General features: G+C 45.4%; 1 protein-coding gene across 9 annotated transcripts in view; it reads right to left on the reverse strand.

The window, feature by feature from the left end:
• LOC106589039 (protein 4.1) overlaps positions 1-12,840 on the reverse strand; it is a 149,022-nt gene that overhangs the window by 28,990 nt on the left and 107,192 nt on the right. For all 9 annotated transcript variants that reach the window (XR_014382958.1, XR_014382957.1, XM_045709469.2 and 6 more), the window contains one exon: positions 4,689-4,868. Coding sequence is in view for 7 of the 9 variants with exons in the window: in XM_045709469.2 (XP_045565425.2) it covers positions 4,689-4,868 (180 nt within the window). In the remaining 2 variants the exon portion in view is untranslated. The remainder of the gene's footprint in view (positions 1-4,688; positions 4,869-12,840) is intronic.

Genomic DNA, 12,840 nt, shown 5'->3' on the forward strand with positions numbered 1-12,840 from the left:
GTAGGTTAGGAGGGGAAGGGATGAGGACAGGGGAGTGAGTGGGTTAGGAGGGAAAGGGATGAGGACAGGGCAGGGAGTGGGTTAGGAGGGGAAGGGATGAGGACAGGGCAGGGAGTGGGTTAGGAGGGGAAGGGATGAGGACAGGGCAGGGAGTGGGTTAGGAGAGGAATGGACAGGGCAGGGAGTGGGTTAGGAGAGGAATGGACAGGGCAGGGAGTGGGTTAGGAGGGGAAGGGATGAGGACAGGGCAGGGAGTGGGTTAGGAGAGGAATGGACAGGGCAGGGAGTGGGTTAGGAGGGGAAGGGATGAGGACAGGGCAGGGAGTGGGTTAGGAGGGGAAGGGTTGAGGACAGGGAAGGGAGTGTTTTAGGAGGGGAAGGGATGAGGACAGGGCAGGGAGTGGGTTAGGAGGGGAAGGGATGAGGACAGGGCAGGGAGTGTTTTAGGAGGGGAAGGGATGAGGACAGGGCAGGGAGTGGGTTAGGAGGGGGAAGGGATGAGGACAGGGCAGGTAGCGGGGTAGGAGAGGAATGGACAGGGGAGGGAGTGGGTTAGGAGGGAAAGGGACAGGGGGGAGTGGGGTAGGAGGGGAAGGGACAGGGGGAAGGAGGGAGGTGGGGGAGTAGGTAAATGGTGGAAGGTTGTAAATGAGGGCGGAGGGGAAGAGTCTCCTTCAGTTCTCTCTGAACTCTGACATTAGTGAGTGGTGGGTCCCATCACTGAGCTTCAGCCCGACTCAGACTCTCGGTTTCTGGGCAGTGAGAGTTAGGGTCCAGGGTGGCCGGACCAGGCCGGACCAACCTCCAGGGAAGCGGTGGCAGCAGCAGCAGCATATTTGGGACTGGAGAGTTTTTATGGGGCTCTGCTCCTCCATGGCTTGGGTTAGATTGGATGGCTTGGGTTAGATTGGATGGCTGGGGTTAGATTGGATGGCTGGGGTTAGATTGGATGGCTGGGGGTTAGATTGGATAAAGGCCTTCTCTGGCAGGTAAAATGCTAGCTAGTGCAAACCGTTTGTTTGGCAGTGCAACGTCTTGGATCATAACACCGTTAGGCGGAGAACCACCATAGAAACTGGCTTGGTGCAGGTTGGCTAGACCACAGTGTTCCCTCCTCCTCACTGCCATCTTACAGCCAGTCAGTCAGTCAATGAGCCTGCCTTAAAGAGATGAGCTTATCAGAATACATTCAGGTCTATTGGGAATTGGGATGCTCATATTTGGGATTTGTTTGGTAGTGTGTTCATGAAGATAGAAAAAGACATCTGAAATGTTTTACATACAATATCAAGTCAGGTAAGACTGCTTGGTAAATCACCAGACTAGTGTATTATACTGCAATTGTATATGTATTTTCTTTGTGATATTTTAGAAACATGATAATCTCCATTGATATAAATTGTGCTATAGGCCTATCATTTACAATTACCTATACTCAATAGAGATTGAAAGTTAAGATTATAATTATTTTAGATTTGTTTTTAAATGTTCTGAGGGAAGTACTTAGTATTCTTCAGGTACATAGGCAGGACATGAGAAGGGTCTGGAGCAGGCAGGATACCCAGGTAGCTGGAGGCAGCTTCAAGTCTGGGAGTAAAATAGTTTTTTCAGCCCCATGGCAGTAGAGGAGTGAGGGGAAGGGAGCGGTGATGCTCGGTGACCCAAGGCCTGAACACCTCTCTGGGTCTCCGGATCCTCCTCAGGAGAAGGGGGTGGAGGTAGAGGAGGAGGTGGTGGAAGATATGGAGGAGGAGGGAGTGGATATGACTGTGGGGCAGGGCACGACTTTGAAAGGAGAGGAGGAGGAGGAAGACGAGGAGGAGGAGAGGATTGAGAGACGACACAAGGGGGGGAGAGAGAGAGAGAGAACATAAAACAACCAGTGAGGGAGGAGGAGAGACAATGAAATGAAGAGGGGGAGGAGGAGGTCAGTTTGTTGTTGTTGTCGCTGTTTGTTTTTTGGGTTGTTTGCGTGTTTAGTTTTTTGTTCTTCAGTCTCTCATCACTATGTCAGACATCATCATCATCATCATCATCATCATCACTGAGTCATGCAGCTTCACTACTATCGGGTAAACCCAGCCATGCGATTTGATTGACAGATCAAAGCAGGAAGACAAAAGCTGGCAGCAGCCAATCATGGAGCGCAGGCAGTGGTGAGGGGGGAGGGTTTGGGAAAGGTTAGGGGGTGTGGTTTGGAAGGGGCATCTATTAAAGTAGGTCGTGACAGGGCCAGGGGTGGGAGAGCGCAGTCCTGCTAGTGTTCTCTTACTGCAGCCCAGCCCAGCCCAGCCCAGCTCAGCCCAGCTCAGCTCAGCTCAGCCCCTGTACGGCCAGTAAGGACTGAATTAGAGTACCTTTACCTCTGATACGCCACCAACTACTCTGTATGCAGGTGATAGGGAGGCCGTCCTCACCTGCACACACGCACACACACACACACACACACACACACACACATGCGCAAACACAGACACACACACACAATCTTCACACATACGAATATACACAGAGAGACTCCAAGAGCATGTCCACTGTACACACAGAGATGCACAGACACAGAGAAACTGTTGAACACTTGATGAAGCTCTCTGAAGCTTTCCGACTGCTTTCCGAAAATAATCTATTCCTCTCTACCTAGTATGAGGAAATAAAAAAAATATGATACTTTTCTTTCAAATGAACACAGTACAGCACCCCTGTAATGCGAATATTCCAGGTATTTTGCCATCTTCTAGAAACTGGACATTGACTAACATAATTGCATCCTCTAGATTAGTGACTGGACCTTGATTTGTGTCAAAAACAACAACTGAATGACATGAGAAAAGACAACAGTACCCCCTACTGGGACTAATGACGAATGTGCAATCCAAAGTTACAACTAGAAAAACAACAGAGCAAGAAAACTTGCTTAAAGAAAGTCAAAACACATCTTCAATTGAAAATGAAAGCACATAAACAAAACATCCATCTCGGTAAACTGGTGCTAACAAATGCAAAAAGCGAGTCAAAAGTACCATCTTTCACTTCAAACATCACATTGTTGTCAGGAATCCTGGTGGTGCTATGAGCGGGACTAGAGAGAATAAAGGCCTCTCTGTGTCTCTGAGTAACATGGGCTGCTATGGCTGTCTCTGTCCTGGTGGTGCTATAGAGTGGGACTAGAGAGAATAAAGGCCTCTCTGTGTCTCTGAGTAACATGAGCTTCTATGGCTGTCTCTGTCCTGGTGGTGCTTAGAGTGGGACTAAAGAGAATAAAGGCCTGTCTGTGTCTCTGAGTAACATGGGCTGCTATGGCTGTCTCTGTCCTGGTGGTGCTATAGAGTGGGACTAGAGAGAATAAAGGCCTCTCTGTGTCTCTGAGTAACATGGGCTGCTATGGCTGTCTCTGTCCTGGTGGTGCTATAGAGTGGGACTAGAGAGAATAAAGGCCTCTCTGTGTCTCTGAGTAACATGGGCTGCTATGGCTGTCTCTGTCCTGGTGGTGCTATAGAGTGGGACTAGAGAGAATAAAGGCCTCTCTGTGTCTCTGAGTAACATGGGCTGCTATGGCTGTCTCTGTCCTGGTGGTGCTATAGAGTGGGACTAGAGAGAATAAAGGCCTCTCTGTGTCTCTGAGTAACATGGGCTGCTATGGCTGTCTCTGTCCTGGTGGTGCTATAGAGTGGGACTAGAGAGAATAAAGGCCTCTCTGTGTCTCTGAGTAACATGGGCTGCTATGGCTGTCTCTGTCCTGGTGGTGCTATAGAGTGGGACTAGAGAGAATAAAGGCCTCTCTGTGTCTCTGAGTAACATGGGCTGCTATGGCTGTCTCTGTCCTGGTGGTGCTATAGAGTGGGACTAGAGAGAATAAAGGTCTGTCTGTGTCTCTGAGTAACATGGGCTGCTATGGCTGTCTCTGTCCTGGTGGTGCTTAGAGTGGGACTAAAGAGAATAAAGGCCTGTCTGTGTCTCTGAGTAACATGGGCTGCTATGGCTGTCTCTGTCCTGGTGGTGCTATGAGTGGGACTAGAGAGAATAAAGGTCTGTCTGTGTCTCTGAGTAACATGGGCTGCTATGGCTGTCTCTGTACTGGTGGTGCTATAGAGTGGGACTAGAGAGAATAAAGGCCTGTCTGTGTCTCTGAGTAACATGGGCTGCTATGGCTGTCTCTGTCCTGGTGGTGCTATAGAGTGGGACTAGAGAGAATAAAGGTCTGTCTGTGTCTCTGAGTAACATGGGCTGCTATGGCTGTCTCTGTCCTGGTGGTGCTATAGAGTGGGACTAGAGAGAATAAAGGCCTGTCTGTGTCTCTGAGTAACATGGGCTGCTATGGCTGTCTCTGTCCTGGTGGTGCTATAGAGTGGGACTAGAGAGAATAAAGGCCTGTCTGTGTCTCTGAGTAACATGAGCTGCTATGGCTGTCTCTGTCCTGGTGGTGCTAAGAGTGGGACTAAAGAGAATAAAAGCCTGTCTGTGTCTCTGAGTAACATGAGCTTTTTATGGCTGTCTCCGACTCTGTACCAAGACTGGTTGTTCTGTTGACTCCATAGAAATAGACTCTCTAGAAGGGGCTTAGAGCCCGTAACCCTGGCAATTTGACTGGTCAACTCATGGATACACACACCAGTTCACCCATTATGACATCACTGACTTGAATGGGGACGGATGTTCTATTCATTTCAGTTCTGTTGGTGTTGACTCACCCCGTCAGTGCCTGACTGCAGCTGTCCGTTGATGCTGGCCGTGCGGAAGGGTGAGTGGGTGGACAGGCGTTTGTCCCACTCGCTCTGCCGCGGCTCCGGAACAGACTCCATGAAGCTTCTCTTCAGCTCACTGATACTGGTGTGGTGACGCATGATCTCTGTATGGGTCTTATCCAGGTCCTGGGAGGAGGGAGAGGGGTGGAAAGAGAGAGAGAGGGGAGAGAGAGGGGAGGGGTAGAGAGAGAGGTATAGAGAGAAAGAGGTCGGAGAGTTGGAGAGAGAGGTTAGAGGTGGAGAGAGAGGGGGATGGGGGAGAAAGAGAGAGAGGTGGAAAGGGGGGAATGGGGGAGAGAAATATGGGGGAGAGGAGGACCAGAGGCAAATAGAATGAGAGATATAGAAAGAATATGGAGAGATGGAAAGAAACAGAGCAGAGGGGAAGGGCATGATAGATAAAGTAGAGACAGGGGGCAGAGGGGAAGGGCATGATAGATAATGCAGAGACAGGGGGCAGAGGGGAAGGGCATGATAGATAAAGTAGAGACAGGGGGCAGAGGGGAAGGGCATGATAGATAAAGTAGAGACAGGGGGCAGAGGGGAAGGGCATGATAGATAAAGTAGAGACAGGGGGCAGAGGGGAAGGGCATGATAGATAAAGTAGAGACAGGGGGCAGAGGGGAAGGGCATGATAGATAAAGTAGAGACAGGGGGCAGAGGGGAAGGGCATGATAGATAAAGTAGAGACAGGGGGCAGAGGGGAAGGGCATGATAGATAAAGTAGAGACAGGGAGCAGAGGGGAAGGGCATGATAGATAATGCAGAAACAGGGAGCAGAGGGGAAGGGCATGATAGATAAAGTAGAGACAGGGGGCAGAGGGGAAGGGCATGATAGATAAAGTAGAGACAGGGGGCAGAGGGGAAGGGCATGATAGATAAAGTAGAGACAGGGGGCAGAGGGGAAGGGCATGATAGATAATGCAGAAACAGGGAGCAGAGGGGAAGGGCATGATAGATAAAGTAGAGACAGGGGGCAGAGGGGAAGGGCATGATAGATAAAGTAGAGACAGGGGGCAGAGGGGAAGGGCATGATAGATAAAGTAGAGACAGGGGGCAGAGGGGAAGGGCATGATAGATAAAGTAGAGACAGGGGGGATAGTTTAAGGAGAAGGCAGAAAGAGACAGCAAGGAAGGGCCAAAGGGCGAAGCCCCCAGATTGGAAGAGGGTAGGGAGAAAGTATGTCATTATTTGGGGGAAATGACAAATGTACAAGTTTACCAGAATGCAACATGATTGATGATTTGCTTATAATATCAAACAAAATACAGTTGGAAGTTGGAACAGGCCTGCCCCTCTCAAAGAGGACAAACAACATGACAACAACAGACTAACAGGTCTTAGTCCATCCAGACCACATGATGTCCTATAGACAAACAACATGACAACAGACTAACAGGTCTTAGTCCATCCAGACCACATGATGTCCTATAGACAAACAACATGACAACAGACTAACAGGTCTTAGTCCATCCAGACCACATGATGTCCTATAGACAAACAACATGACAACAGACTAACAGGTCTTAGTCCATCCAGACCACATGATGTCCTATAGACAAACAACATGACAACAGACTAACAGGTCTTAGTCCATCCAGACCACATGATGTCCTATAGACAAACAACATGACAACAGACTAACAGGTCTTAGTCCATCCAGACCACATGATGTCCTATAGACAAACAACATAACAACAACAGACTAACAGGTCTTAGTCCATCCAGACCACATGATGTCCTATAGACAAACAACATGACAACAACAGACTAACAGGTCTTAGTCCATCCAGACCACATGATGTCCTATAGACAAACAACATGACAACAGACTAACAGGTCTTAGTCCATCCAGACCACATGATGTCCTATAGACAAACAACATGACAACAGACTAACAGGTCTTAGTCCATCCAGACCACATGATGTCCTATAGACAAACAACATGACAACAGACTAACAGGTCTTAGTCCATCCAGACCACATGATGTCCTATAGACAAACAACATAACAACAACAGACTAACAGGTCTTAGTCCATCCAGACCACATGATGTCCTATAGACAAACAACATGACAACAACAGACTAACAGGTCTTAGTCCATCCAGACCACATGATGTCCTATAGACAAACAACATGACAACAGACTAACAGGTCTTAGTCCATCCAGACCACATGATGTCCTATAGACAAACAACATGACAACAACAGACTAACAGGTCTTAGTCCATCCAGACCACATGATGTCCTATAGACAAACAACATGACAACAACAGACTAACAGGTCTTAGTCCATCCAGACCACATGATGTCCTATAGACAAACAACATGACAACAGACTAACAGGCCTTAGTCCATCCAGACCACATGATGTCCTATAGACAAACAACATAACAACAGACTAACAGGTCTTAGTCCATCCAGACCACATGATGTCCTATAGACAAACAACATGACAACAGACTAACAGGCCTTAGTCCATCCAGACCACATGATGTCCTATAGACAAACAACATGACAACAGACTAACAGGTCTTAGTCCATCCAGACCACATGATGTCCTATAGACAAACAACATGACAACAGACTAACAGGCCTTAGTCCATCCAGACCACATGATGTCCTATAGACAAACAACATGACAACAACAGACTAACAGGTCTTAGTCCATCCAGACCACATGATGTCCTATAGACAAACAACATGACAACAACAGACTAACAGGTCTTAGTCCATCCAGACCACATGATGTCCTATAGACAAACAACATGACAACAGACTAACAGGTCTTAGTCCATCCAGACCACATGATGTCCTATAGACAAACAACATGACAACAGACTAACAGGTCTTAGTCCATCCAGACCACATGATGTCCTATAGACAAACAACATGACAACAGACTAACAGGTCTTAGTCCATCCAGACCACATGATGTCCTATAGACAAACAACATGACAACAGACTAACAGGTCTTAGTCCATCCAGACCACATGATGTCCTATAGACAAACAACATGACAACAGACTAACAGGTCTTAGTCCATCCAGACCACATGATGTCCTATAGACAAACAACATGACAACAACAGACTAACAGGTCTTAGTCCATCCAGACCACATGATGTCCTATAGACAAACAACATGACAACAGACTAACAGGTCTTAGTCCATCCAGACCACATGATGTCCTATAGACAAACAACATGACAACAGACTAACAGGTCTTAGTCCATCCAGACCACATGATGTCCTATAGACAAACAACATGACAACAGACTAACAGGTCTTAGTCCATCCAGACCACATGATGTCCTATAGACAAACAACATGACAACAACAGACTAACAGGTCTTAGTCCATCCAGACCACATGATGTCCTATAGACAAACAACATAACAACAACAGACTAACAGGTCTTAGTCCATCCAGACCACATGATGTCCTATAGACAAACAACATGACAACAGACTAACAGGTCTTAGTCCATCCAGACCACATGATGTCCTATAGACAAACAACATGACAACAGACTAACAGGCCTTAGTCCATCCAGACCACATGATGTCCTATAGACAAACAACATGACAACAGACTAACAGGTCTTAGTCCATCCAGACCACATGATGTCCTATAGACAAACAACATGACAACAGACTAACAGGTCTTAGTCCATCCAGACCACATGATGTCCTATAGACAAACAACATGACAACAGACTAACAGGCCTTAGTCCATCCAGACCACATGATGTCCTATAGACAAACAACATGACAACAACAGACTAACAGGTCTTAGTCCATCCAGACCACATGATGTCCTATAGACAAACAACATGACAACAACAGACTAACAGGTCTTAGTCCATCCAGACCACATGATGTCCTATAGACAAACAACATGACAACAGACTAACAGGTCTTAGTCCATCCAGACCACATGATGTCCTATAGACAAACAACATGACAACAACAGACTAACAGGTCTTAGTCCATCCAGACCACATGATGTCCTATAGACAAACAACATGACAACAGACTAACAGGTCTTAGTCCATCCAGACCACATGATGTCCTATAGACAAACAACATGACAACAGACTAACAGGTCTTAGTCCATCCAGACCACATGATGTCCTATAGACAAACAACATGACAACAACAGACTAACAGGTCTTAGTCCATCCAGACCACATGATGTCCTATAGACAAACAACATGACAACAGACTAACAGGTCTTAGTCCATCCAGACCACATGATGTCCTATAGACAAACAACATGACAACAACAGACTAACAGGTCTTAGTCCATCCAGACCACATGATGTCCTATAGACAAACAACATGACAACAGACTAACAGGTCTTAGTCCATCCAGACCACATGATGTCCTATAGACAAACAACATGACAACAACAGACTAACAGGTCTTAGTCCATCCAGACCACATGATGTCCTATAGACAAACAACATGACAACAGACTAACAGGTCTTAGTCCATCCAGACCACATGATGTCCTATAGACAAACAACATGACAACAGACTAACAGGTCTTAGTCCATCCAGACCACATGATGTCCTATAGACAAACAACATGACAACAACAGACTAACAGGTCTTAGTCCATCCAGACCACATGATGTCCTATAGACAAACAACATGACAACAACAGACTAACAGGTCTTAGTCCATCCAGACCACATGATGTCCTATAGACAAACAACATGACAACAACAGACTAACAGGTCTTAGTCCATCCAGACCACATGATGTCCTATAGACAAACAACATGACAACAACAGACTAACAGGTCTTAGTCCATCCAGACCACATGATGTCCTATAGACAAACAACATGACAACAGACTAACAGGTCTTAGTCCATCCAGACCACATGATGTCCTATAGACAAACAACATAACAACAACAGACTAACAGGTCTTAGTCCATCCAGACCACATGATGTCCTATAGACAAACAACATGACAACAGACTAACAGGTCTTAGTCCATCCAGACCACATGATGTCCTATAGACAAACAACATGACAACAGACTAACAGGTCTTAGTCCATCCAGACCACATGATGTCCTATAGACAAACAACATGACAACAGACTAACAGGTCTTAGTCCATCCAGACCACATGATGTCCTATAGACAAACAACATGACAACAGACTAACAGGTCTTAGTCCATCCAGACCACATGATGTCCTATAGACAAACAACATGACAACAGACTAACAGGCCTTAGTCCATCCAGACCACATGATGTCCTATAGACAAACAACATGACAACAGACTAACAGGTCTTAGTCCATCCAGACCACATGATGTCCTATAGACAAACAACATGACAACAACAGACTAACAGGTCTTAGTCCATCCAGACCACATGATGTCCTATAGACAAACAACATGACAACAACAGACTAACAGGTCTTAGTCCATCCAGACCACATGATGTCCTATAGACAAACAACATGACAACAACAGACTAACAGGTCTTAGTCCATCCAGACCACATGATGTCCTATAGACAAACAACATGACAACAGACTAACAGGTCTTAGTCCATCCAGACCACATGATGTCCTATAGACAAACAACATGACAACAGACTAACAGGTCTTAGTCCATCCAGACCACATGATGTCCTATAGACAAACAACATGACAACAGACTAACAGGTCTTAGTCCATCCAGACCACATGATGTCCTATAGACAAACAACATGACAACAGACTAACAGGTCTTAGTCCATCCAGACCACATGATGTCCTATAGACAAACAACATGACAACAGACTAACAGGTCTTAGTCCATCCAGACCACATGATGTCCTATAGACAAACAACATGACAACAGACTAACAGGTCTTAGTCCATCCAGACCACATGATGTCCTATAGACAAACAACATGACAACAGACTAACAGGTCTTAGTCCATCCAGACCACATGATGTCCTATAGACAAACAACATGACAACAGACTAACAGGTCTTAGTCCATCCAGACCACATGATGTCCTATAGACAAACAACATGACTGTTCTGTGTTCTCTCCACTCTGTTCCCTCCTATGCAGATTGAACTTTAGATGATCCCTCTCCGTCCAGTATCCGTGCCTATCCATATTCATGGTGCAGGAGGAGTCATTGTGATTTTGGAGCAATCGCCCCCATTACCAATCTACCACATGTTGGGATCGTGATCACAGAGATAAAATACAACCAATTACACTAATGTCTCCTGTCTAATGACTATTCAGAAACCACATCTGTTCTGAACAGAAACTGCATCCCAAATGGCACCCTGTTCCTTATATAGAACACTACTTTAAACCAGGGCACATAAGGATCCCCGTAAGGCTCGGGTCAAAAGAAGTGCACTATATAGGGAATAGCAAGCCATTTGGGACGCAGAAAGAGAGTACAGGGGAGCTCTGAGAGTTAAACTATGGGGAGAACATTGAAGTGTCTTGCTTCACTACAGAGCATCTGTGTGGATATCTGCTACCTAATGAAATGGTCACATGGTACCTGAAGCCTAAATCTTTTATCTGTCTGACTAAACCTGCTCTTCATAACTGACAGCTGTTGGTTTTGGCAGCTAGCACTACACAGATCTTACTGTTACCCGGTTTTCTAAAATCCCAAAACAGTGGGATTATAGTCTGGGCTGCAATGGTGTATAGTACATCTACAGTACATCTACAGTACATCTATAGAACATCTACAGTACATCTATAGAACATCTACAGTACATCTATAGTACATCTACAGTACATCTATAGAACATCTACAGTACATCTACAGTACATCTATAGAACATCTACAGTACATCTATAGAACATCTACAGTACATCTACATCTACAGCCATAGAACATCTACAGTACATCTACAGTACATCTATAGTACATCTACAGTACATCTACAGTACATCTACAGTACATCTATAGAACATCTACAGTACATCTATAGAACATCTACAGTACATCTACAGTACATCTATAGAACATCTATAGAACATCTACAGTACATCTACAGTACATCTACAGTACATCTATAGAACATCTACAGTACATCTATAGAACATCTACAGTACATCTATAGAACATCTACAGTACATCTATAGAACATCTACAGTACATCTACAGTACATCTATAGAACATCTACAGTACATCTATAGTACATCTATAGAACATCTATAGAACATCTACAGTACATCTATAGTACATCTACAGTACATCTACAGTATGTTTATAGTACATCTACAGTACATCTATAGTACATCTATAGTACATTTATAGAACATCTACAGTACATCTACAGTACATCTACAGTACATCTATAGTACATCTACAGTACATCTATAGAACATCTACAGTACATCTATAGTACATCTACAGTACATCTACAGTATGTTTATAGTACATTACAGAGCCGTCTGTGCCAAATGGAGAGAGAGCTGGATTTACCATTTAACCCTAGGTGACCATGTGACCATTTCACTGGTGGTAGTATGGTATGCTAACGTGCAGAAGGGATGAGTGTGAGTAAGAGTCCTCTTATGCACTCAACCTGGGAGTTCACACAATCACAGAAGATGCGCACACACACAATCACAGCAGATGCACACACACACGCACACACACAATCACAGCAGATGCACACACACACACACACACACACACACACACACACACACACACACACACACACACACACACACACACACACACACACACACACACACACACACACACACACACACACACACACACACACACACACACACACACACACACACACGCTCTCCCAGCAATATGCCTGAGGATACTTAGTCCTGAGCCAGCCGACAGTTATTATTATGATGAATCAAAGACGTAGAATTTGAACCAGCACGTCAAAGACACGACTTTGTCCCAAATGGCACCCTATTCTATATATAGTGCACTACTTTTGACCAGAGTCCTATGGGTCAAAAGTAGTGCACTGTGTAGGTAATAGGGTGCCATTTGGGACACAGCCAAGGTCAAAGGTCAACAGAGGTGAGGGTCAGAGAGAGTCACATGGCTATGGTTAGATACAGGA

This window comes from Salmo salar, chromosome 27 (genome assembly GCF_965601325.2).
Source record: "Salmo salar chromosome 27, fSalSal1, whole genome shotgun sequence".
Classification (NCBI taxonomy): domain Eukaryota; kingdom Metazoa; phylum Chordata; class Actinopteri; order Salmoniformes; family Salmonidae; genus Salmo; species Salmo salar.